Here is a 26,924-nt window from a genome sequence, read left to right on the forward strand (position 1 = left end):
GTAAATATTGGATGTAGTCACTCGAAATAGAAACGTGTTAAAGAAATTGCAATCTTTTGAATTGATCCATTTGTCCGATTTTCTAGAATTACTGCATGCTGTTATTAAGTTTGATGATATTGAGGGAGATGTAGAATTTAATAGGGAATTGTTTATTCACTTAGGTACCTTCAAGATGTATTTTAACGTTAATAGAGGATAAGTATGCAACCCATAACTCCAAACAATGTGCTTAAGATTACGAATATACCTCTGTAATATTTGCCTCAGCTTTATGCATAATTATAACATGTGTACTATTTAGTAACAATTAGTGAGTTTTAAACTATTACAATCTCATGTTATAAGAAAATGACGAATAACAAAATCGTCTCAGTGAAATATAAGAAATCGCGTTCTGTCTATATTGCGATTTGCAAAGGCATTAAATATTTTGTATTATTTTTATATTGTGCACTGGCTTTATAACAGAACGTGTCTTCTATATTAATATATTTAGCAGAATTAATACAAATTAATAAAAAAATATTTTTATCACATTAAAATTACATATACCACTAGAATGATATATTACGTATATGTATTTAATATTAACACTGTTAATAATACATACCGTTAATTGAATTACTTATTATTGCGATAGACATTTTAAAGAGTACGGTTTCACGATTTTAATATTATTTTAATGTATCGTCGGACAAAATTTGAGTGAAATACTTAAAAAGCTTTTGTGTATACTGGTGATGTTTATGGTGTAATATGTTGTGATCATGTTCATTGGTTTACAGCCTGAAGAATAGCAATAGTAAAAGAAAATGCTACTTAATTACAAATGTTATATCAGATTACAATGCAATAAATATTATCACAATTATATTTTTAAGATCTTGTTGTGTAAGTGATATATTAGGTATAAGTATATTCCATGAGAATTTTCTCTGATTTTGATTATGGTTACCTGCTACTGATGAAAAGCAATACAAGTGATAACAAATTGTAGGTTGTAGTCAATTGACTAACGTTCACCTTTTCATTTTCGTAGTCGTAGGGGTAATCGATCAGGCAATAATAAGAACTTCGGATCATAATTAGTATAGGCATAATGGGTTCAATTTGAGCTAGAGAGGGATTATACAGAAGTACGCATGTGAGACAGATTAGACATTAATGTAATTCAAGAATTGTTTAGAAGTAGTAGTTATTTAAAATTGCATTATTCTTTCATTCAGGGAATGACTTTGATGACGCTGACGCGAACAATTTTGTTAACAGTTAATATGCTTTATACAAATACTATAAAAGTATTTGAAATAATAGTGAAACATTTGCCTTATATGATACATACATAGTAATTTTTGGACTCCCAATTTGTGTACCTTAGATCAATTTTTTCAATGTTTTATCAAATCTTGAGTTATAAGGCACCTGATAGAGAGGAAACTATTTTGTGAGATTGAAACAAATACTAAGTGATAAGGTAACCCATATTGTACAGGTCATGTAATTACTAGAATATTCTTAATATTTTTAGGTATTTAAAATTTTGGAAAATGTTTAATTTATGCATTCGAAGATATGTAAGGTGAATCATACTATTATTATTCTATGGTTGTGTTGTATGTATATATAATTTCTCAATTTGCTTAGGTCATCATCACATATTACAATTTTCAATTTTAAATGTTCTGTAATTTGAACTGATATACTTATTGTAGCAATTTTTATTTTTAATAGTTGTGACGGAATGGCTAGGAAAGAACAAGACAGTGACAACAATTTTGGTAAACACTGTGATTACTTACAATTCATTATATTTTGTGATATTTTGTAAGTGGAATGTCAGTTTTGGTCATTTTATGATTACGCCTATATGTATATTTAGTGAAGTATGAAGATTATTTCTATTTATTGATAAAAATAATATTTTTTACTCTAATTGATGATGTTTCCTTTCCACACTTTATAAGCAGAAAATACTTATTGATTTGATTTAGGGGTCTATAACGCTTATATTTACAAATCCTTATGAACCCACACCTCACGCATGCGAGCAGATCCACAAATTACAAGAGAACCATTAGAAGGATCGCCGGTGTGGCCGGGATGACAAGCAGCTGCCTAATACGTTCTAGGTTTTTATAAACCCAGCATTATAAAATCCCTGAACAGGGCTTATTGTGAAAAGGGTAACGGGAAAACATCTGCAGATACAATCAAGGCATAAGGAATAATACTAACTCAGCAACTCCGCTCCCCACCAGCGTCAGAGCTAGGTTTACCTCACCCTCCCTCGATCATAGTTTAGACCTGAATCATATTATGCTGTCAGACGTCACACACACAAATGCGCGTGTACGATAATGTCAATGTGTAGTGTCTGTGTAAAATGAGGTTGTATGAAGTGTCCGGAGCGTGACCAAGGCTTGAATACGCTGTTTGTTAGAGAGTAGGTGCAACCAAATCAAGCGGAATAATCTTGTGTAGGTAACTATATATTTTTTGGGCGACCGTCGAGGCTTAAAAGAAATGTATTTTAATTTATTTGACGACCGGTGGTTCGTCATTATGAATTCATTTACTTAACGTAATCAGTAGATAGGGAGGTCCCTACCTAATTAGCAAAGATAACTTGTTATTTTTATTTATTCTGAATAAAAAAAAATCGAATTCATACTCGCAAAGGACGTTCAGATCCTCATCTGCCATCCACGTTCAGGCCTGTTGTAAAAACCGACAGACGGATGACGTCATTTGTAATCTAACATGTTTGTGCCACTATAAGAACGGTGAGCTGATTGCTTGTCAAAGTACGATTTATTATATCGATCTAGGTATTATAACTCCGTAAAAAAGTGGTTGCAAACAAGTAACAGGTATACCTGCCCACCCCGTTGTAGACTAGTTTCCAACTAGTCAAATCAGTTACTTTTTACTAAACGTCAAAACACGAAATTACTATGGAATTTGTATAAAAAAGCAACTGTGACGTCGTTGAAAAACGTGGCAAAATGTTGGACTTATTATTACGTTTTTCTTGATTAAAATATATAAGTTGAATAGAATAATGGAAATGATTTTCGTTAGTTTTAGATGGAAAAAGGAAAGGTCTTTATTTAGTAATTAGAATTTCATAATTTATTTTGAACGTAGTACACGGTCCCAAAAATAACTAATTACGTACTAAATGAAGGAGAATTTGGCCGTTGCCCTTTGAAATAATTTACGTACTTACCTATTTCATATAAAAAGGGACGTCTTTGACGCGTGTTTTTTATTAGTCTGAAAGCCTACTACTAATTTCCTGTCTCTATGCAAATAGGAAACAAGCAATGCAAACTTAACGAAACAAAAAAGATAGGAATAAATAGGTACCTAATATGCCATAATAAAATAGGCAGGCACTTTCTGTATTTTATGGCTACAGGTTGGTTCTGCGTACCCTGATGGGGACTACTGCACAGCGAGTGTTTTCTATTTTAGAACGTGTTAATAAGATGATAGTTGTAATGTAACTTAATTATTATACATCAATGTGATAGTTGCTGTAAGTATACCTACTATGAAAACGAAAAGGATTTATAATGGTCTCAACCATTATACCTTTCAACGTAATTCACAAGAAATAATTAATATTTTAAAATACGCGCATGACTTATACAGATAATCGTAAACCATACATTATAATTATTAACAAAAGCGCAATGTTTTTTTTTAAACAAACCACTGGTAATTCATTTTAAATAATTAATTGGGTATTTCATAAAGTATAGAAATAATAATTCAATATTGTGAAATTAAAAGGGGCATCGCCTGACTCAAAATTCACAGGACGTCGACGCCATTTTGTGATCGCGGCACCGAATTGAACCGCGTTGCTTGGCAACCAGTTACTCAGTTGACTACGTGCGGTGTAGTGGTGTCGTCAATTTTATGCGCTGCAAACGCTCCCTAGCCTAGCGGCGTTGAACTAATCATACAAAGTAGCTTCTTGCGGTTATTGTGTACTGTGCGTGATTATAATTTTTGTCGAAACTATGGCTACAGAAGTTACAAATAACGTACCCGAAACAGAGAAGGAGAAGGAATTGAAGGAGGACGCGCCGGTAGACAATGGGCAAACTAAAGAAGAGCCACCGGCGTCCGGCGAAAAGGGCGAAGAGAAGGCAGAGGAAAAAAAGCCTGAACCGGCTCCGCCAAAGCCCACAGTTCACAAGGCTAATTACGAAAAAGATATAGTTTATCTATATCAGTTCTCGAGAACTCCTTTGTTACCGTCGACATCACCGTACTGCTTGAAAGTTGAAACATGGCTCCGCCTGGCTGGCATCAAGTACGAGGTAAGTGCTAGCATTTAGAAACCACTAATGCCCAGCTTGCGTGAAATGAAAATCAATACAAACCCCTATTTTTGTCAAATTTTTACCTGTGCCATTATTTGTACTATCGTACAAATAATTATTTTTTGTTTCACATTTACCTGTATCATTATTATTTGTACCATCTTAATATGGATATCCTTATTTCTTAATTATTCAGTATATTATTTTATTCATTAAATGGTGAAAGTTTTTTTCTACGGCCACCGCGAATTCGGCATCTATGCGAATGTGCCTTATTTTTTTTAAACATTTCGTTATTACTTAACTAGGTTTTTGTCTAGGTTTAAAAGGTACTGCATTCCACTCCGCATTTTCCCTCCTACAACTTTAATTTTGCAAGACTGTTCTTCACTGATTATTCACTGACAATATGAAACAAATAGCTATATTGTCTGCAAAGTATGGTACCTATATGTTATGGCGTGGAGACTTTGTGTGGGGACTTAGGGAGAGGGTGGAGTATTTTAACACTAGCATTAACTAGGTAGGTAGATAGGTATCTACCTCACTACCTAATGAGATAACAATATTGTTATGTGCCCTTTACTAATTCATGGTGAATATTTATTACTGGCGATTAGTTAATGAGGATTTTTTTTTATCAGTTTTTAATATATAGGTAGGTACCTTACTATCAAAAAAAAAAAAAAAAGAAAAGGTTAACGTCGTGTCTTATAGGGAAGTCAAGGAATTGGCCTTTGATAGACTGGAATGGAAAATGCTACACCGACAAGAGCGTGGCTCTTAAATTGATGATGATGACCTTACTATCTACATCCCTATCTCATATAGGTACTGTCAGTTCAGGTTCATTTCAGTATTGGTTTCTGTTAGATACTAAGTAGGTACATAGCACATATTACAATTTTTTTGTTGTTTGAGATCTGGATTTAGTAGGTAGATAGGTAGGTATAGGTATTAGCATTCCATACTTATCTGTTATTCATTTAATGAAGAATAAGAATAACATAAATTATAATAATTTGTTAATGGGGAGTAGGTAAGTGGAATAAAGTAAGTATTTAAAGCTGTTTCCTACATACATAGGTACGTAGGTTGCTACGTATATAGTCGCGCTTGTAACCACAGGGGTGGTCAGAGCCACAAGTCATCAATAATACAACCCACAACCACCTTGATGTTTATTTCAAGATATATAATGATGAACCATGTGGTGTTATGTACCTATACACATTATAGATTGTGGCCACATTTGGGATGCAGTCATAACATGGATTATGGTAAATCGTAATGGATACCTTCTCTGTAATTTGGATGAGAACATTTGCAGATTAACGTTGAAGTCCAGAGATGGATTAAGATAGATCAAACTAGGTGTAATACTGGCAATTTACCACCCATCGTGTTGGAGTAGGTATCTATAACCAGAGTCGTTTATGCGGATTTACGACATGCCGACGAAGATGAACAAGCTGAACGCGTTCTATATTTTCTATTTGCTCAGTGTTTTACCGAGGCAAGCAGAAACTACAATTCCATTTGCTTCGATCCTGATATTCTTCTCTTACTTCCTTCACATTCATCCAACGTTTCATACACGCACGCCGGTTCAGAGTAGATCGTACTGAACCTTTTCTAAGAACATCTCCAATTCGGTCTATGTACGTCCTTCTAGGTCTTCTCTGCCAGTCCTACACCACTCTCTCTTATCACACTGTTTCTTACTTATCACTCAATTTAACACCGCAGATGCTACGCAATGACTTTGTGTCTACGGCATTAATCGTACATTCATGCTTTTTCTGTCATACCCAACATTCACTACCGTACTTCAGCGTAGGAACAAGTACTGCATTAGTAACAGCCATCCTCGCATATTAACAACTGCATGCATTGCTGCATTCACTGAATTACCCAATTTTAGAATAGGTGAATACGTACCTACATAGTTATAGAGTAAATAACTCATAGTAATGTAGTCAGACCTCAAATATTTGAGCATATCTCGCGATTTCCTGGGTCTGCGCAACCAAACACGAAACGCACCAACCACTGGATTCGATGCAGGTTAAGACAACATCTTGGTTAAAAGCAATTTCTCTTGATTTTTAAAGAAACGCGACGTTTGGGTTAGTTCTTTGTGTGTAGAAAGTAGCTTAATAGGTACGTACCAACTTAACTACGTAATGGATTTCATTGCGTGTAAGAAACATACAAGTTAGTTATATATGTCTTATGCATGCTACATATAAGTTTATAAACATAAACATGCCGTCTCCAAGACGGTCACTTAGACATTCTACCTTAACACTGACTGTAGGTAGGACCCCGCCAGCGTGGTCGACGATTTTCCTCATTCAGCGCTTATTGCTGTCGATTCATTCTTCAAATATCGATTAATTCTCCCAGATGACGTCCTGAGACGAGGTTCGCACCCAACTGGGTATCCTCAGTCCTGTTGTCTTAAATGTTGTACCGGGTGAGAACCCTGAGCGCTTCCTATTTGTCCGGCCAAGTAGTTAATGCCATTTGCGGTAAATCTACAATAAGTCACATCAAAAAGGTATCTATCTACTTAACTACTGATTGATGGTAGGTATTTTCCACAGGAGATGGCTAGGCAGTTGGTTCTTAGTTTAGTGCTTGTTCGATTTCTAGTAATTTCTACCGTACTCCAGATAAAATACCTATACAATCTATGCCCCTAACTATGTTCATACTGAGCCTTTCATAAACTACGGTCGAATTTGATGCCGAAAAGATTATGATTTCTTGCGCACGCACATAGGTACCTACCTAAGTGAATAACGCTCGATTGCACATAACTACCGCTTGCCGCACTGTATCTACTGTATTTATATTATAGTTACACATACCCATACCTAGTTACACATCTAATCAACAGAGTTCCCTTTACATGAAGTAAGAATGAGTAAAAGTACTCATGTTAGTTATTTAATCAAGGGACGACTGGGTGTGGCTAGGATTATGAATCTTGTTTGTAACGAAGTATATAGAATAATATCAGTTAAAACAAGTGTTTTTCAGTATTATCAAGTAGATATCGTACCTATTACGAGATGCCATTAGCAGGTTATTCTTAGCTAAGTAATCGTGTAAGTGTAATTAGGTGGGTTAGGCAGTTATCCGGTTTTTTGTTACTCCCTCTTATCTTTGAAGAATTCGGAGACTTAATGAGATTTACAGGGAAAGTGGGAAAAAGGGAGGCCACGGGGTGGGAGCGGGAGGGGAGGCGAGAGAAATATTTTGTGTGTAGGCTTACTGATATCCTATAGAAAGAAATACAGAAAATATATGTGCATATCTACCTTTATTGATAATACGGATAAGGTTTTTAATGTATCGCCCTAGAACGAGTAAAATGTTTAATTTCATTTATACCCCCGTACCTGCCTTTTAAATATAGGTACCTACAGGTAATGTCATAAACAGAGTAGGCAAAACGTTTTGGGATGGAGATCATGGGAGTTCGGTCAGTAGGTGGTGTCCTCTTGTCGCCCCACTCAAGTCACCCAAGGCTAGAAGTTTTTATTTGCTAAGTTAGAAAAGATCACGTTTATAATAAGTTATTTCCATTAAAAAAATAAATAAGTACGCTAAACCAGTTGAGTTGCCTAAATACTAATTTAATCCAAACGGTCTTAATAATCCACAACGCCACCATTTGGTAAAGTACCTATCGTAATATTATTCTTACAAAGATCTATGTAGTATTATCTACGAGTATTATGCATAGTTAGAAGTTCCCTTCCAGATGATAACTGATAGTTTTATTAAATCAGTAGCTGAATAAGCGGGTATACTGCCGACCCGTATGTCCAGCATGTGTGCCGAGTCCACAGCTCGCATCGGAGGGAGGGTGTAGGACGTACTGTATCCGCCCGCGGCCATTGCCCCTTGTATTAACCTTGTATACAGCACAGTACGTGCCGTCAAATGTCCCACAATAAAACCGTACACGCCACCCGTATCACCAGTCTTCGTCGCTTATTCATTTTTATTAACTGTATTCGCTCTTCTTCCTATTGAAAGTATTGGTTAATGATGATTTCATATATTGTGAAATAAAATTGCCACGGGTATCCATTGTTGGACTCATTTGATATTAGGTAATTTCATACATTTATTTCATGTGCCTCAAATAAAATCACTGACGACTGAGTTAACACTTTTAGAATTAGGTACAACTGTTAAAGCTCTAATTGTAGATTGACACAAAAAACGACAGGTAGGAAGGTTGACATGAGCCTTTTTTGTGGTGTGACTTCAAAGGGGTCAAACCCATTGAGGGTTGAATAAATAGAGTTGTAAAGTCTTTAGACTAGAAATTCATACATGCATGCATGGCCAATGTGTCAGGACTTTTTGCTGTGTATTCTAATTGCCGAAAGATTTTAAATTATCAAACTTTGTGAGTGTAATATCCATCTAGCCTGTAAATTATAATAAATAGTGAACGATACATCCAATTAGAATACTGGTGGCGGTAGTCAACCTAAAAATGGAATTTGATCAGGCAAAGGCGAAAATACTAAACTTTATATACTATGCACCTTTATGATCCTCGGCAACCTATTATTAAGATATAAAGACCAAAATATCACATACAGTCTTCTTGCGGTTTGTGGCTCTGCCCACCACTATACGTTTACGTAATTAATTAAATCTCCTAACAGTGATTTATTTTGTCAAAGCTATGTGAATGATAATCAATACACTGGGGGTTGAATTTCCAAAATAACCTAGTTTATAAAATAACCAGTGTTATCCGTTGACCATCTAAAAATATACCTAGGAGATAGTATTTTCACTATTTAGCTTTTTTCTTCATCTTCATATTAGATTAGCTCACTAGTCATACGAGCGATCAACTTAGAGTACATTGTATTTAGTACGCTTTGTACACAGTTATGTATGATAGTCGAGGACTTGGTCAAGTATAAGATTAGGTAGATCAACTAGATAAGGCGCGACGTAGCCGAGTACACTCAAGCCGGTCGATGACCGAAGTTCCGACGCGCAGCAGTTAATAGAGGTTCACAATCATTAATTTCCAAGATAGCCGCGCGCGCAGCCATTTACTTTACATCTCACTGGGCAACTATATCAATTCAATAAACAAAATATGTATTTGGTTGTTCGTTAAGTAGGTATACTTATATAATTTCCTGGATAATGTTTTATTTTGTATTCAATCGAAACGAACAAATTGGTATACAGCGCACGGCCCATTAAATTACTGATTGGTAACTAGTTTATGCAAGATTTACGTATTATATTTTAAAATGAGTAGCATATTTAATATTATCCTTATCATCAATATTCTTCCCAAAAATTCTCTAGAGAGAATTAGAGTGCACAGAATTGTACGCCTATAATGTGAAGGATGTCCTTTCAAATAAATCTAACGGGAAATATGATTCCCCACACAAACTTAGCCACTCTTACTATTTTTAACATCCTTAGAGGTTGAATTCCATAAGATTTGGATTTCAAGAAATCCGTAGTAGGTTAGTAGGACACACTGAAAGTTTTCCACCGTCTACAGGTAATACCACCGTCTACAGGTAATACAAAATCGTTTCATGCGGAAAGCCACGGGAGCTCCGTGGTTCCTTCGCAATGAAAATCTGCACATTGACCTAGGTCTGCCAACCATTGCCCAATGGCTCAAATTAGCTTCCAAACGTTTTTTCGATTCTGCTCCGCACCACCCAAATCCCCTGGTAGTTGCGGCTTCCGAATACATCCCGCTTAGGGACGGTACTGAAAAGTATCGGCGTCCGAAGGACGTAATATACGATCCCGACGACCCGATTACTCTAGCCATAGAGGCAGCCAATCAGCTCGCGACACCAAACACTTCAGGACCCCGATACCGACCCCGCCGGCGTGGTCGACGATTTCCCTCATTCAGCGCTTATCGCTATCGACCCACTAGGGTCGATTAATTCTTTCAAATATTTTTCCTCTCAGACGACGCCCTGAGCCGAGGTTCGCGCCCAACTGGGCACCCTCAGGCCTGTTGTCTTAAACGTTGTACCGGGTGAGAGCCTTCAGCGCTCCCCATTTGTCCGGCCAAGTAGTTAATGCCATCTGCGGCAAATCTACAATAAGTCACGTCAAAAAAAAAAAAAAAAAAAACTGAAAGTTTTGCATTCCTGTCCAATGAAATAGATAATTATGAATGTGGAATTTAGTAAAATTAAAAAAAATACAGGTTTTAAAATTAGAACGTATCTAATTTAGAGTGAAAAATAGAGATTCATTTGTATGACAACATTTTTACCGACTTCAAAAAAGGAGGAGGTTCTCAATTGGACCGTATATTTTTTTTTCGAGCTATGATTTTCTATTATTTTAACTCCGAATGAGTTTTGTTCTCGGCTCTTTTGGGAGGATGTGTTTCTCTCTGACGAGATTCGGAAAAGCCGTCCATCAAATTCTGTCTGTAACATCGTTATGGCGGGTGCGCCATATACAGTAGTACAGTAGTTTAACACTATACGACTTCTTTCTTACTTTACTTACTTACGTCAAAAATGACAAAGTGAATCTCAAATTTTCCTTAATATCAATTACGTACCTATACGTTTTATTTTTATAGGACTTACCGTGTTTAGGGAAAACTGTAAACGAGGTAAAAATTGAATATCGTCAATCACTTAATTAGCACTTACGAACATAACAAGAAAATTTGCTTTTCTTTAAAGGTCGCCACGTTGAATTTGGTGTGATGTCGTGTAGCCTATAACCAGCGGACAATCAAGACGCTTCTAGCGACACCTCGCTTGTTCAATTCTACTAATTGGTTTGAAGTTAAGGGGAACAGAAGTACATCCATAGGTACATACATAATGGTCAAACAATTCAAACACATAATCCCCCTTTTTTGTTTTACCGTAACCGGGTAGTTATTATAATGTAATGTACCTACTTAAATGACTTATTTAGTAGGTAGCTATGTGAGTGTGACTTGATTGAATGGTATTGGTAACTATAGGTTGCGATAACAAGCAGACAAAGGATCACAGGCTAATAACATTACTAAACAGCTTGTTAGTGTGGAAGTCTCGAACGCTCGTTGCATGCATTAACTATGTTAGGAATGTTCAATACAACTACGCATTGCTCATACAAACATCATTATGATTTATATGCAATGCCATCATTTATTACAAGTTAGGTATCCATTTGCATGGTATAAAGGAATGGCATTCTTAAATGTGTTAGGTAAGTGAAGACAACACACTTAAAACTACTCCGATGCAATAGTAGTTACTATCACTTATGGATGTTTGTGGTTCTTGGGGTTTACGTTTGTGTAGAATAGATAAGAGTGGTAGAAACAACCGTGTGAAAGTGAAAGACGTACTTTCTTTCACTTTTCTTTTGGAAAATTTATGTTGTTGCTAATTTGAAATTACTGTGTCATTACTTTAACTCGATTTTTATTTATAGAAGTAGTTGCGACGTGATATTAAATCGAAATACGATTTAGTTAGCATCCCTGACATTATAGTGGTGGCGTTAAGTAAGTAATTAGTTTGCGTGAGCAACAGTCTCCTTCGGGAATTGTAAGGCGGAGCTATCAGTGGAAACCAGGTTGCTACTAATAGGCTAGTGCTTATTTATCACGCGAAGCATACGTGCCTGCTTTACTATGCTTGAAGACAATTTAAAGCAATTATATGTCCAGTTGTTTAATAGTGTAGGTTTTTATTTAAGATATTTTAGGGTACTACAACAACAGTGAATAACAAGAAAACAAGTTGGCAGAAAGCTATAATTATTTTCAAATGAATGGAATTATTTTTGTTTCAATCCAAAGCTACTCGTATATGTACTGACAGTAGCGGTGCTGACATAGTTTTATTGTTTCTGTCAATTCGCAAGTGTGCCTTTATATGCTTCTTTACAAAAAACGCGAAAACGATACTCAAGGACTAGGCTGATTATTTATTACTTGACACATTAATTGTAGCCAGATTCATAAGAATCGCAACAAGAAGTACTCGTAACGTTTCCAATGTGAGCGATTTCGATGTTTGGATGAGGACTCGACAACTAATACATTTTATTATTCCAACTGTTTCCATCGACATATTTGGTGGTGGAATGCGGGCCGCACGCGTCAACCCTCAGGCAGACCTCGATCGACGGAAGTGAGCCGTGAGCTGTTTAACTACCACTTGGCCAAGCTACTGATTCATATTCTCGACGCGGTCTCTCTTTAATAACCAGCACCTGCACCGTTACGACCTGTCTAAAGATATCGCAACACTAACCTGATTCGGAACGTAACGCACCTATCTTGATTTTAATGGTGATCTAATATGTAGTCACCTGCTTCACGGTGAGACCAGCTCACTTCTAGACTTACTGTAACTTTAGCAACTAAACTTTTCGGGATTTATAGATTAGACACATAGTCCGAAATTTATGCGGTAGATATTCTTTAACTAAGAGTAGTCCCTAACCTATGACGGTATTTGTTAAACGTGCTTTACAGTGTTCTATATCAGTTCCCTACCTTTCGGTCCGAAACTGAAATTCGACGATGGCTTGTACGCCAAATCACAGTTGAAAATTTTCAAGATTATTGATTGAGAATTACTGATATCCAATGCAAATACATAAATTAATGCATATTGGCACTTACACATACGTATGTTGCATACATGAGATTGAGAAACCGCAGCAGCGAGTTAGCCAGTGAGCTATGAAATCATGCGCCACGGTATGTCGACTACACTTTCCCAAGTGCATAGCCCACTGCGGGTATCTAACCAGCGCAAGTAGCCACCGATACCGACCCACAGATCTCGGAGTTTCATACCGGTGTATTGCTGGAATAAACCGAACAATACTAAATATTTTGTAATAATATATACCTACAGATTTGAATGCAATCCTAGAGAATGCAATCAGTTGAAATTCCAAAACAGCATCATAGCTTTTTATTTATTTATTCATAGTCAGCCTACATATCTACTTTAGCGTTAGTACGCGTTTGCGTGAGTCATCTCAGCAATTTACAAGTGGTAAATATTAGGTAAGTACTCTGATAATGGAGCTGCTAATTATAGAATAACGAAATACGTCTATAAAGTGTCAGTTAACATTCAACAATTCTTTGGGCTGTGTTTCGCGGTATACCCGTCAGATTTAATATCTCGTGAAAGAATGAGTCGTGAATACAGAAGGTAATGGATACTAATGTGCACTGATTTTATTTTAGTTTTTCATATTTCCATATAGTAGCAGACAGCCAACAGAAATTACTATTACGACAACTCGGGTCCCGGTTGAATGTAACATTAATAACCGAACCCTGTTTCAGTGAAACGGGAGGGGACATTCTTTAGATTACGACTCATATAAAGTAATTGATTGTAATTAAAGTCGAGTGCAATAAATATTTCTTTCATTTTTATCTTCTAAAATGCTTCATGTTTAATGCTAAAAAACCAACGTTTGTTTAGTTGACTACACGTCAAACGACAAGCGAAAACCAACATTCTAGAACGTTCGTTTAACTAAGCTAGACCCTAGGTGACTTGCTAGATTCTATGCGTTAAACTAGACCAGTGCGGACATAGTCTTACACTCTTTTAAACGCACTCTTTAGCATTCCAAAAGCATTTTAGAAGCAGCGCAGTTTGAGTGACTACAAGAAACTTTAAGAAGTGCTTCACACCGAAAGCATTAGCAGGGAAGAAACCAGGACTCGCATTAAAACTGCTCTCTCGATGCATTTGGTGTGCCGAAGCCGGAAGAGTACTTTGTCCCATATATCTCTATGATACATGATATATATATATACATCTCTATGATACATCTCACCTAGATATCTAGAGTGAAAAGAGGTTTACTAGATAAGGGTGGTCCACCGTAGGTCATATATCTTCATCTAGGACGTTTCTTCGCTATCATTCGCGTGAACCTATTTACAAAACAAGTATATCCTATTATCCTATTTTTTATTAGTTTATTTTATTTTTTTTGGCAGAAATAGCTGTTTAGCAATAAGGCCGCTTAACCTCTCATATGCCGAGATACCAGACACAATAGATTTTACATTGTGTCTGGTCGAGATCCGCGTTCCGGCGTTTAAGGGGTTAATGTGCTTATTTTATTCGTATGTACATGTCCTGAGTTTTTGTTTTTGTGCAATAAAAAAATTTTGATTGAAGTAGACATGGAATTGTAAAGTAGGGACAGAACTTTAGTATGCGTTTGCGATTGATAGATTTGTTTGCAACAACCACCCATTTTTATTACGCCATTTTATTTATGAACTGATTTACTTTGGTAAACGATACTATTTGCTTCCGTTGCGAAGGTAAACGAGTCGGCTACGATTCCGGTTAGACTATACTAAGGACTCTATCTACACATTGCAGGTTGTTAAACCCCTTATCGTGTACATGCCACCGGTCTGTACTCCACTATTTACGTAGGAGCTCTATAATTGTACGAATAACAGATGAACTTAGTGTCACTGGTCAAGATAACAAAGAACATAAAATTAGAGCGCAGTATTATCTACATTATATTCAGATTGGAATGTTCCACTGTGCTACCTGCATTATATAAATAACTTGAAACGCTAAAATAGCTGCACAATGGTCGGCCGTTTCCCCGAACGCTACTGTTTAAGTAACGGTAACACAATGTGTGATGTTGCCTTGTTTACACTTAACACACGATACTTAACAGTAACATGCATTGTTAAAATTAACTTCAATTCAATGAATGTTATTTGTTCAACCTAGAATAGTAACGTGCTTAGTACAGACACGTTAAGTAGTTGGAACAAAGCTTGGTGTATAGGCATGGGCTTTAGATCCAAAAATGCTAGGTCACCCTCCCGAGGTTTGCCTCTGTTGTTCTTTAGTATTCGAGCAGATGAAACTCTCGCCTTCTATAATAAACCAAAAGCTAAATTTTTTGTACCTCTTTTTATAAGGAGGTTGACGTGTGTACAAAACATTTTAACCTAGTCAAAATGGGGTTTGTGTGACTCGGCTTCAGAGTAAAATAAAATAATTATTTCGTGACAAAAGCGCAGGTAAATTGTTAAGGTTCTATGGAGGTACACATAAATTTGTTTACTTTGCACTTATAATATTTCAGATTTGAGTAAATCTGAATTAGAATATGTTAGTATATGTGCCTAGACGGGGGTCGGCAACCGCGAGGGCTTCGACCTGCGGTGGAGGCGCCTGCGCGACCCCGCCCGGCGGCCCGGGGCCGGCCATCGACCAACCCCGCGCCTCGCGCCACCGCGCACGGGGGTGCCGCCCGCGTCGTCCTCGCCCGCGCCCTAGGCCTCCAGAGCGTCCTGAGCCAAAATTAAATCTACTTAATCTAGATTATCCTCTACGCTCTTATTTCACTGTTGCCGACTCCTATAAATCTAAATCCTATACATGTCAAATATAAAAAAAAATCTGTTCAATATCGACTGCTGGGTCAAAGATAAATTATAATAATGCTAATCTAGAAATAGGAGCCATTCCAAAATGAGCAAACATCAATCTCATTTTCCTTTTAGACTTATTTTTTTAATAATAATTATACAACAATGAGCATGACGGACTCGGGACCACTTTTATCATTGATCTACTAATGACGTATATTGACGACGTTACACGTCAGTATTCCATACAAATTGCATAGAAAATTAAAATTTTGATGATTTGTAAAAAGTATCTCATTTGACTAAGTTGTCAAGTAGCGTATTTATTAAAAAACTTAGGGTTCCAGCTACCTAGACACGTAGCCATTTTTGCTGTTTCTATAGTTGCTTTTATTTTAAGTAATAATTATGACTGGATCAAGTAAAGCTCAATTTGTTACCATGTTATAATAATATTAATTTACTGTCAAGCTTACTCACAATCAAAATTTACTGTACTGTCCGTTTTGTTTGCAGGTATGTTCCTTTTGTCTATTCTACTGTGTTCTCATGAGATGTTTAAAAAAATCGGTCACATTGTTATGTTGATGTTAAAAATATATTTCTTGTTTCAATTTTGATTAAATGTGTGCGTCATCGAGTTTGACTGTTAAATTCTTTTATTAATCTTATGTTATTGTTGCGTGCGATCTTTGTCTACAAGCTGTGTAGGTACGTGATATAGACGGATAGGAATTCGAGGCTAAATGACGAGATCTAATTATTACGAGGTTCAATAGTTAGCAGTGCGTAGGTATATAGGGTGTGTGCGGATGTGGATGATAATTGGGACACGTCAATACAGGTGTTCTCCAGCCGGAGAGTTGGTGCCTAGATGCGGCGGGCATTGCGTGCTGTATCGATTTCTGCTTAAAAGACTGGGTTACAAGCCTTGTACACTAAATCATACATACAAGATTCAAATAGGGCCCGGAATAATTTTAAGCATAGGTAATATGCATGATCAATATTAAAATACTGGAACATACCTAAGTCATTATCTTCTCATAGCGATCATCCCGTTTCTATTCCAGTGCCTGCTTACCTAACTTGAATTAATTAACGAGTCTGTTTCTACCCGCCTGCTGAGGAGGGCAATATTTTTCGAGTGTGTAGGTATGTTACTAATATTTACAGAAGCGAATGCCAGTGAATAGTTAAATAGTTATTGAAATCATGTAGTAGGTAAGTAGATTAAAACTACCTAGTATAAATAATAATAATCTCAAATGAACTTTTATGGACTTAATATCTGTTTCGAATATTTAAAATACGTAAATATTTCCAAAAAAACAAGTTCAATCGATAGTATTTCAATTTTGGTTGTTGACTGGCATCCAATTGCATAATACCTAGATGTCGATTACTATTAATAGATGTGACACGAGATAGGACCTAGCGGGGGTAGCGACGTGCGGGGGTGCCGGCGAGAGCGAGGGGCGGGGGCGGGATGGCCGGCCGCTGAACCTAGCCAGTCGAAATCAATACAGCTGCTCCCCGCGTCGTAAGCCCGCGCTCGGTGCTCGTCTGGAGCCTGTTGCCATGGTTACACAGTCAGATAAACCACGCGGGGACACCCCACCCCGTTGCCGAGCGCCTCGTCCCCCGAGCCCTCGGTACCCTTGTATCCGACTGCCAGCCAGCACCCGGCGCTCCAACCGACCCACTCTCATCCCCTCATTTTCACATAAAACGTTACTTTTTGCTAAAAAATCGTTTATTGTGACGACAATCTGTTATGCCGCGTGAAACACTTTTAATATTGAAACAGCCGTTTTCACTATTTATTGGATATCTAACTAGTATACTGCTTAATATGTAGAGGACCTAGCGCGATGTTTTCCCTATAAAACCTCCGCTTTAGGCAAACAATTCTTAATTAAACTAAGGCGAGAGAATGGGATTCGCCATCCATTGACACCTCGCCTCTCATCGTGTCAAAGGGATTACATAGCGCCAGCGAGATGTAGTTGATTTGAGGGAGTTATAGGTGTACATTTTAAAGTGAATAATCCTAAATCATCCATCACCTGTTTTTTCTTTAAGTTACAATAAAATTAAATGTTTGTCAGAATCGGTACAAAACACCGGCTAAGGATGTAGCGATTCCGTAGCTATTGCCTACGCACATTTTTTTTCATTTAAGATGGGCCCGAATAACTAAATTGAAATATCGGTTGAAGCGGTGGAACATTAAGTTACGACACCGTAAAATAACGATATTGCTATTTTTTGTTACCGAAAAAATAATATTTAAAGATACCGAAATTATAAAATAAAGGTAATAAAGCTTCAATACGTTTACGTTTTAGAATTAGCAACGTTGCGCTCGCATCGTATCGTTTATTCGATACCGATAGATACCGTTACTGATATTTTAATTTTACGGTAGCGATATTTTATACCGGTACCACAACTGCACTTGTTGACCGTTCTACCTTTATAAAAAATCAAATCGGTACCCTAATTTTATACCGATAGGGTTATAGATATGTACTTACGTAGTAACTATTAAGTGTTTTGTTGCGGTATACAGTATTCTACTTTTTTAAATGCAGGGGAACCGCTGAGACTAACATTAATAATCGAAATAAGGGCCAATATTATTGTTCTGCATAAAATATTATATACTTAATGTCACTAATGAGACTGGGAATAAGTGTGAGATATACCTATATTTTTATTTTTATCTACATTGGGTATTCGTCTATCGTACATACTTGTAATGATAGTTGTAACATTGAATAATTGTAAGTTGTTTAATAATTACAAATCATAATGGCCTCTGTGGTTGAGTGTTGGACTCAGGATCCGTAGGTCCCGGGTTCGAATCCCGGTGGAAACATCACAACAATCTCTGTGATCCCAAGTTTGGTTTGGACATTACAGGCTGATCACCTAGTTGTACTCAACACCTGAAAGTAAAGTGATCCGTGATTCGAATTCGGAAGGCATATTAAGCCGTGTGCCCCGGTTTACTTACTGATGTAAATATGTAGACGTTACGTGAGTCATGTCATCCACTGTTGATGAGGTTGGTAATCCACCCCACAACCAGTGACGAGCCGTTCTCACCTTATATGAAAAACGTATGTGAACAGAGCTTTATTACCTAACTTTTAGGCAGATAAGACCAGAGGATGGGAAAGAACAATTTGGAAAAGCAGCCAATGTCCTTACTATCAAAGAGATTTTACAACATTCATTTCCGGGAATGGCACATCACTACTCACAACCCACTCTATAGAAGAAGAACAAAGTCGCAATACTTGATTAACCTATAACTATACTCAATAAGATTTTAGTGAAGAGCAAACAGTAAAGCCCTGGGTGCATAGATAATAATTATTATGGTGATGAGGATAACATTGCTATAGTTTTCATCGAGTCCCATTAATAATCATCACATCGAAACGTTATACTTAGCTGAGTAGAATAAGCGGCGCAAGAAACTGGTCGTGGTGTCTCGATTGCAGTACGGGCATCAAACATAAAATTTAGGATAAGCATGTTAGTGTTATTCGTAGTTGACTACGGAATCCTAAAATAGGTGCGGCTTTTGAAAGTATATCGATCGTCTTAAAATAATTTCCTTCATACAACCGTTGACCCATAGCACAGAATACATATTAGTGTTACGTACCCATAAGGTGAACGCGCACTTAGACGCAACGAGACCCCGGAAAATTCATACAAACCACCTCGTTTTACACAGACACTTCACATTGGCGTTATCGTACACGTTTGATGACTAAAGTAAGACTTAGGGGGGTGAGGTAAACCTAGCTCACTCGCTGGTGGGGAGTATTCTATGACGCAACACAGGAGCCGTACGCGCCGAAGTCATCGCATTTATAAATCTTTGTATGAAATCGTGTGCAACGTCGTGTACCTTTCCGCGCCGCACGACCCACATTTTGCTGCAGATGTTTGTGCGATGATTTCGGCACAGGAGCCGTGTCTAGGTTCGCGTTCACCTTTAGGGGATGGGACGAATTTTTAAAAATGTCAGCATTTTTTCATCACACACATTGTAATTATTTTTGAATTTAGAATATTAGATAGGTACCTTTACTACTTCGATAACTTTACTACTCGTATTTATTTTTTCGAATAAAAAATTATACGTAAACAACCATTAATAATTAGCTGATCACGAGATCCTGACTTTAGTTGTGGCCGGATTCTTCTACCTACTGTCTCTTCTATGACAATATACAAGTTTACAACTAGACTACTACTAATGGGCCATTTGTTTAAGCTTTATGTTTTGTTATTATTATAATGTAATGAATACATGTGTAATTAACTCTACTGTGTATTTTACTTTAGTTTAATTAAGAACCTATTATATATTGCTAAAGTACCTGTTTCAGGGCAGTAGTGTATAATAAATCGTCTTGAGAGTGTAATCGTGTTGTTAACTATACTGAATTTATTTGTGAAGTTGCCTACGCGCTGCGATAACTGATGAGTCGCTGAGCAGCGAATTCCAAAACATAAACACTGGGCGTTATCCGATTTCTGATACTCCTTTGTTGATTAGCTCGTTACTGTATCCTGTTTATTACTCTGCCTTTCATCGAAATGCTATGGTCAAGCATTTCATCGAAATGCTGTCGTCACATAAATATTGTACCCAACATAAAACCATAAGTAATTTTCAAATTGTTTATTTGTTTCAGAATGTTGACCACAAGGCAAAGTTCCGATCCAAAAAAGGGCAACTTCCATTTATAGAGTTGAATGGCGAAGAGATTGCCGACAGCACTTTCATCATAAAGGAGCTTTCCGAAAAGTTCAATAAGGACCTTGATGCGGGTGAGTCTTGCTTGTCATTAGTACTTGATTAGCTATTCATGTCAGACAGCCGCAGTTACTGGCATCTTGTTTCACTGTCATTTGATAGCCTTGTAACACAACATCATAATAATAAGCCAACATTTCTCAGAAAATATACTATTATAGGTATAAAAATACTCCTACAGTACGTTTTGTAAAATTTCTTCGACAAAAATGAATAATAAATACAGGGTGTTAGTGACATCGTAACGAATACTCTAGAGGGATGATTCAGACCATGATTCTGAGTTCATCATCATCATCAGCCGTATGACGCCCACTGCTGGGCATAGGCCTCCCCCAAGGATCTCCACGACGATCGGTCCTGCGCTGCCCGCATCCAGCGGCAACAGCTGCAGCGGCGGCAGCCGAGTTCATATCAAGTGGAATTTTCCGTCGCAAAATTCATGTTATTTTTTTAGTTTTTTTAAATTATTTTCAATTCTATACTTTTGCGATGTAAAATTCCACTAGATATTAACTCAGAATAATCAGCTGAATCATCGCTCTCAGTATTCGTTACGATGTCACTTACACCCCATACAAGTACATACAGTAGCCATACAAGTAGGTATGGGTGTTAGTGACACTGTAACGAATACTGAAGGGGATGATTCAGACCATGATTCTGAGTCGATATCAAGTGGAATTTCCTGTCGGAGAACTTATGAAAATTTTAGAGCTTATTTAAATTATTTTCCATTCCATACTTTTGCGACGGAAAATTCCACTTGATATCAACTCAGAATCATGGCCTGAATCATCCCTCAAAGTTTTCGTTACGATGTCACTAACACCCTGTATATTATGATTATCAATTTCGTAAATTATCTTGCGCTCCGTTGCTATGCGGGATATTGTATAGAGTACAAAAATAGGTCCCGGTAAAAGGCTCATTGGAATTCTAGTCTAGGTAATAACTGGGCTTTGCGCATGTGCTTTCAGCTAGTCTGTGCGGTGAGAAGGTAGAATTTTATTGTCGTTCATTGGAAACAGTAGTGTTTTAATAGGGCTCGTCAGTACTCGTGACTGATTGATGTTGTTGTTGGTGTGCAGGACTAACTCCGGAGCAGCGGGTGGTGGCCCACGCGATGATCTCGATGATCGAGAACCACCTCTCGTGGGTGCTGCTGTGGTGGCGCGCCAAGTACCCCGACAGCGTCATCAAGGGCTACCAAGTCAACCTGCAGAATGCTCTCAACACTCGTCTGCCCAACCCGATTCTTAACTTCTGCTACAAGCTCACCTCAGGCCGCAAGGTAAATTATTATGTGTATATTTATTTATATTGTTATGTTATAAAGCTTTTTTCATTGCACTATAATATTTTGAAATAAGAAAAAGAAAAGAGTGTACCGACTATCTATTAGTAAAGTTCAGTATAATACTTGTTGCGTAACACTTGTGCGAAATACCAACAAACTTTGTTCCCTGAACGTAAAGTTCAATGGTAGCTTTTACTAATATTTTTTTCTATTGTAAAGCTCCGTTTCATATTTCTTTTATTTCTTCCTTCTGATAGTTGTTTAGAATGAGGGCTTTTCCAGGCTACGTTCCTCAAAAACAATGTAGATGGCGCTGTAAAGATTTGCCTTCGTTTTACCTCCTAATTTCATGGATAACAGTAACAGACATAAATGTACCTTTTATCTTTGTTTTTTGACTCTTTTCATTACACCCAGGCATAGTAAGGCAGGTAAGAAAATAGGGAATTATCACATTAAATCTCAACAGCGTCACCTATATTATTTTTGGGGAACTTAGCCTGTAGTGTCGCTCATTCTTAGTTTAACAGGCGTATAATACAAGCAAAACAATACAAAAAAATATCTTACCTTATAGTTTTGTAAAATATTTTAAGACGTAACGATATTGTTAATGTTGCATTAATTTATTCCATTGACAAACAAAGACAGAGCTATTGTGTCTGTAAGGTAGTTTTCAAACGAAACAATTGATTTATCTAATTTAAAACTGTATATATTTGCAGGGCATGAAGAAGGCTAAAGCCCACGGGATTGGTGTGCATACTCAGGACGAGATTATAGAATTTGGCAAGAACGATCTTCGAGTGCTCTCCGACTTGCTCTCGGACAGGCCTTTCTTCTTCGGGGACGAGCCCACCCTGGTAAGTAGCTGTGTGAAATTTTATTGATAAGGCGGTGAGCGCGCGATACAATACAAGCGCCGAATTGGGTGGGCGCAAACGTGGTACTAGGTGCAACAGTGCAGCGAAAGGATGGGGGTGAAATAGGCATATTTCAGTGAGATGTTGCGTTGGAACAACGTACATCATGGTCCCGTGCACGCAGCTTTGTCTTAACGTTGCAATAACTGTAGCAAATGTAAGTTGATCCGGTGTCTAGTTTATTTGCTATTAGTCGTTGTTATTTACAGATTGTTTTGTATAATTATAAAATTATCGCATGACTAAATATTTACACTTTTTCAAATTGTTCTTTAAATCCTATTCTCACTTCGCCCGAACAAAAGATAAGTTGAAGATGAATTTCGACGATTACTTTTCTGAAAATTAGTGGGTTTGGGGGAGGGCAATGGTCATGCGCCGCGTGGGTTGGCCCCCACTCCCCTGATCTACCCCGCAGATCTCGCGGCTCTATCTAGGACACAGCCCGGTAATTCCAGAGTACATCGCTGTGGATGCACCTGAACGATGCGCGGCCGCGCAAGGCCGAGGAAGACCTGTCGTTGCCTCCCCTCATCCCTGTTTACTTCCATATAGTACAAGGTCTAAGGGAATTATTACGTTTGCCTTCATTACATTTCCCATTAAGGTAGACGAAGACCACAGACTAATATCGTGACACACCACTTTCCAATCAAAATCTTCATGGTACATACTCGCTGGTGTAAAGTACTGAGGGACTTTCTAAACTACGTTTCTCAAAAACAATATAGATGGCGCTGTACAGATTTAAACTTCTAATTTCATGGATAACAGACATATCTTTGATTTTGGGTATAAATGATAATAACTCTTTTTATTACACCCAGGCACAATTACATCTTCGACTCATGATTATTCTGATCAAACTAAAGAGAAGCAATATACTTAGTAACATAATTCTATACATAATGTGATCCAAATATCAAGCAACAATTATTCTTAGTTTTTGCCATAACATTGTATTTTGTAATTATCACGTTAAAACTGAACAACGCCATCCATATTGTTTTTGGTGAATGTAGCCTGGAAAGTCCTTCTTTGACATAAGACTAATTGTCGTATGACTCCACATTCGCTTCTTACATCTGTTTCGTTACCCATTTTTCATTCGTTCTCTTTGTATGTCCGAACTATCTAAGTATAATATACATACCCGTATAATTCTCAATTCGTCACTACATCTCCTTATACAGTTTTCACATCACAATTCTCCCTTTTCACACTATTCCTTGTTACCATATTTGAAATGTCACCCCACTGCAATGATACTCCTCCGCATTTATTTAATGTGATTATTATTGTTATTATTTCAATTTAGCAATCTGGTTACAGCTAGATGTGGTGGCGTTTTCTAACTTGGCCCAGTTGAACTTCATCGACAAGGAAGTGTCACATCCGCTGCGGGATGCTATGAACGAGTCATTCCCGAATTTGGTGGGGCTGGTTTCGCGCATCAAGGAGCGTGCATTCCACGACTGGGACGACATCTGCTCCACGCTCGATCTGAACGCGCACCTGCCCAAGCCGCCAAAGGAGACGAAGGAATCCAAGGAGGGTACAGGGCCCGCTGAGAAGCAACCGCTGCCAGAAGAACCCGAGAAGGGCAAGGTACATATTTTTTTATCTCCTACATTCGTTAATATAACTTGCTGTGAAACATGAGAATTGTGTGCTTAATATTAATCGCAGTGTCGCTTCATTTCACTATTAAAAACAAACGATTACTTACAGGGCGACGAGAAGGAGAAAGAGCTGGAAAAGGAGCCAGAAGAGAAGAAGGAGAGTGAGAAGGAGAAGTAAGCGTTGGAGGACAGCGAGCGCGTATACATGCTGCATACAAGTTGAATATACACTTAAGAGTCAGACTCGTAATACATACACTGTACATTGTAAGCGTGTAAATCCATTTGTCTTTCCCGTTCTTTCAGTTAACGTGGACGCGACGCGTCTCTTCGATATAATTGTGCTTTTGATTTATTATAATCGTACATATAATATATATTCGATCGATGTCGTGTCGTGATTATAAAAAGTACGTATGTAACCATCAAAGTAATTTGTTGAATATTTTAATACATTATTGCAAATTAGTTATATTTAATGTGGATACGGCTTTTTATGGTTATTAATTTTAGTACATGTACTCATTTTATGTTTAAATTTTATCGAATATGAAATTAATGTCTGGTAGGTAATTTGATTGTTAAGGTACTTACAGGATTAGATAAACTTTTATTCTGATGAACGCATAAATATAATGTAATATTAATAATACGTAAATATAATAAAATCATAACATTGGTGTATTGTTGTATGTTGGTAATTCCACATCTCATTCAGAATATTGTAGGTAAGTGTAGGGAGCTCGACATGACTCTTGAATCAATGTTTCGATTTAATCAGTATGTAATAGTATCATTGTCCTGTGTACCTTTTGAACACTTAGGGTCTTGTGAAAGATAATACTCATTCATCCATCGATATATTAATTGTATGACGATACTTGTCGTCAAATGTTTTAATTCTACGGGATATTAAGTCTAGTATAATTGATACCAAAAATTGGCTGATGTTTAGTAGATAATTGAAAACTATAACGCATTTGTCGAAAGAAACTATTGAGAAAAATGGTAATAAAAATTGTGGTTATGATTGAACGACTGTTTTTAGATTCTATTGGGTTTATAAACGAAATTTTACAATTTACAAATATTTGATAAACGAAAAAGCCTGGAAGACTGTTTTTTCATGTTATTGTGTAATACATAAGTCCATAAAATTTTGATATTGTATTAATAATGTTTAAGATTTAGGGACAAATGTACTCAAATTTTTATATGTACCTATGTATTTAAATTCGAATGTGTATTAGGATTTCGTGGCGCGGCAACGACGTCGGCGCCGTCGTCGACATAAAACAAGTCTCCATGCTCATCTTACGTTTCAAGTATCATACTTATTGTGACTGTCTCTCCGCATGGTTCGTGCTAACTTTAGGTCGAAATAACAAATTATCATCGCACAAATAATGCACCCACAATTATACAAAGTACTTTATAAAAAGACTGTTTGAATGAAAGTCAATATCATTCCAATGTGACCAGCTGGCTGTAGAACGGTTATATTTTGTATTAGTATGGTGTTATTCACTGAAACAGGCCGAGTTTCACATTTAGGAATAAATCACCGAAATATGTTGTACATTCCAGCCTCTTAAGCGACGTGTTTGAACTAGTAATTATGCACTTGTTATGGCAGCTTTATTATTCTTTACTAAATTAAATAATTTCGCTTCGTGAATCTTGGCTTGGGAGAGAGTTGTACTAGTCGGTTCACTTGGCCGGAGGATATCGGTACCATACTTTTTTAGGTTTGGTCTCTTTACCATTGCATTTTGATAATTGATTAAATTAGAATAAAATAAATGTAAGTCGATAGGTCTGAAATTTTACATATAAATATCATTTTAACGGTAATCGTAAGATAATAAGCCATAGATATGCGTAACATTGTTCGGTGTTACGTTAGCTGTTAAGGCGAAATGCGTCAAGGTTGAGGAATGTTCGTTAAGATAGTAGATGTTAACAGTAATTAATCAGTGTAATGGAATTTGATTTTATGTATAAATTTTAATTTGAATTTTTGGGGTATGGTTGACCACTGAGTCCCTCCCGACAACTGCTGACCATCACTGCCATTAGTCTCACGTGTAAGGAATTAAGAATAAGAGAGTATAAGTTTAGGAAATGGAATTTCAAGCGGCGCGTGCAATCACAGAGATCGCGAGGACCATGGGTGCACGCGCGGCTTACATTACAGATACTGATATATAGGAATAGTAGCGAGGCTACCTGGCCCGATCATCCATCTTTAAAGCCTGTTTCAGTGTGATGCAACATCTTGGTAGAGTTTGTAATGGCTAGCAATTGTATCTTTACACAAGCGTAGCGTCACTGGTACCGCACGTACACCACCGCACCACCGACTGTTTCACGTCGCCGCGTCGCAGGAGACGGTCGCTGTCACCTGCACTGTCACATACAACATTAGTTCTGTGTGAGCGTGATGA

The 26,924-nt window shown here is 37.3% G+C and overlaps 1 protein-coding gene across 1 annotated transcript; it reads left to right on the forward strand.

Annotated features, from left to right (window-relative positions):
• Positions 1-3,885: 3,885 nt before the first annotated feature.
• On the forward strand, positions 3,886-26,924 carry LOC126379972 (failed axon connections). Its single transcript, XM_050029017.1, has 6 exons — positions 3,886-4,337; positions 20,511-20,646; positions 21,724-21,926; positions 22,658-22,795; positions 24,188-24,463; positions 24,587-26,924. The coding sequence occupies exons 1-6, from the start codon at positions 4,035-4,037 to the stop codon at positions 24,653-24,655; spliced, it is 1,125 nt and encodes a 374-aa protein (XP_049884974.1). The 5' UTR covers positions 3,886-4,034; the 3' UTR covers positions 24,656-26,924.

Source organism: Pectinophora gossypiella, chromosome Z (genome assembly GCF_024362695.1).
Source record: "Pectinophora gossypiella chromosome Z, ilPecGoss1.1, whole genome shotgun sequence".
Classification (NCBI taxonomy): Eukaryota; Metazoa; Arthropoda; class Insecta; order Lepidoptera; family Gelechiidae; genus Pectinophora; species Pectinophora gossypiella.

Bases quoted from the DNA above. Each gene is read 5' to 3' on its own strand.
- LOC126379972 (XM_050029017.1), top strand. From the start codon at position 4,035: ATGGCTACAGAAGTTACAAATAACGTACCCGAAACAGAGAAGGAGAAG. The intron at 4,338-20,510 runs GTAAGTGCTAGC...TATTTGTTTCAG, and splicing joins TGGCTGGCATCAAGTACGAG to AATGTTGACCACAAGGCAAA. The intron at 20,647-21,723 runs GTGAGTCTTGCT...GTTGGTGTGCAG, and splicing joins CAATAAGGACCTTGATGCGG to GACTAACTCCGGAGCAGCGG.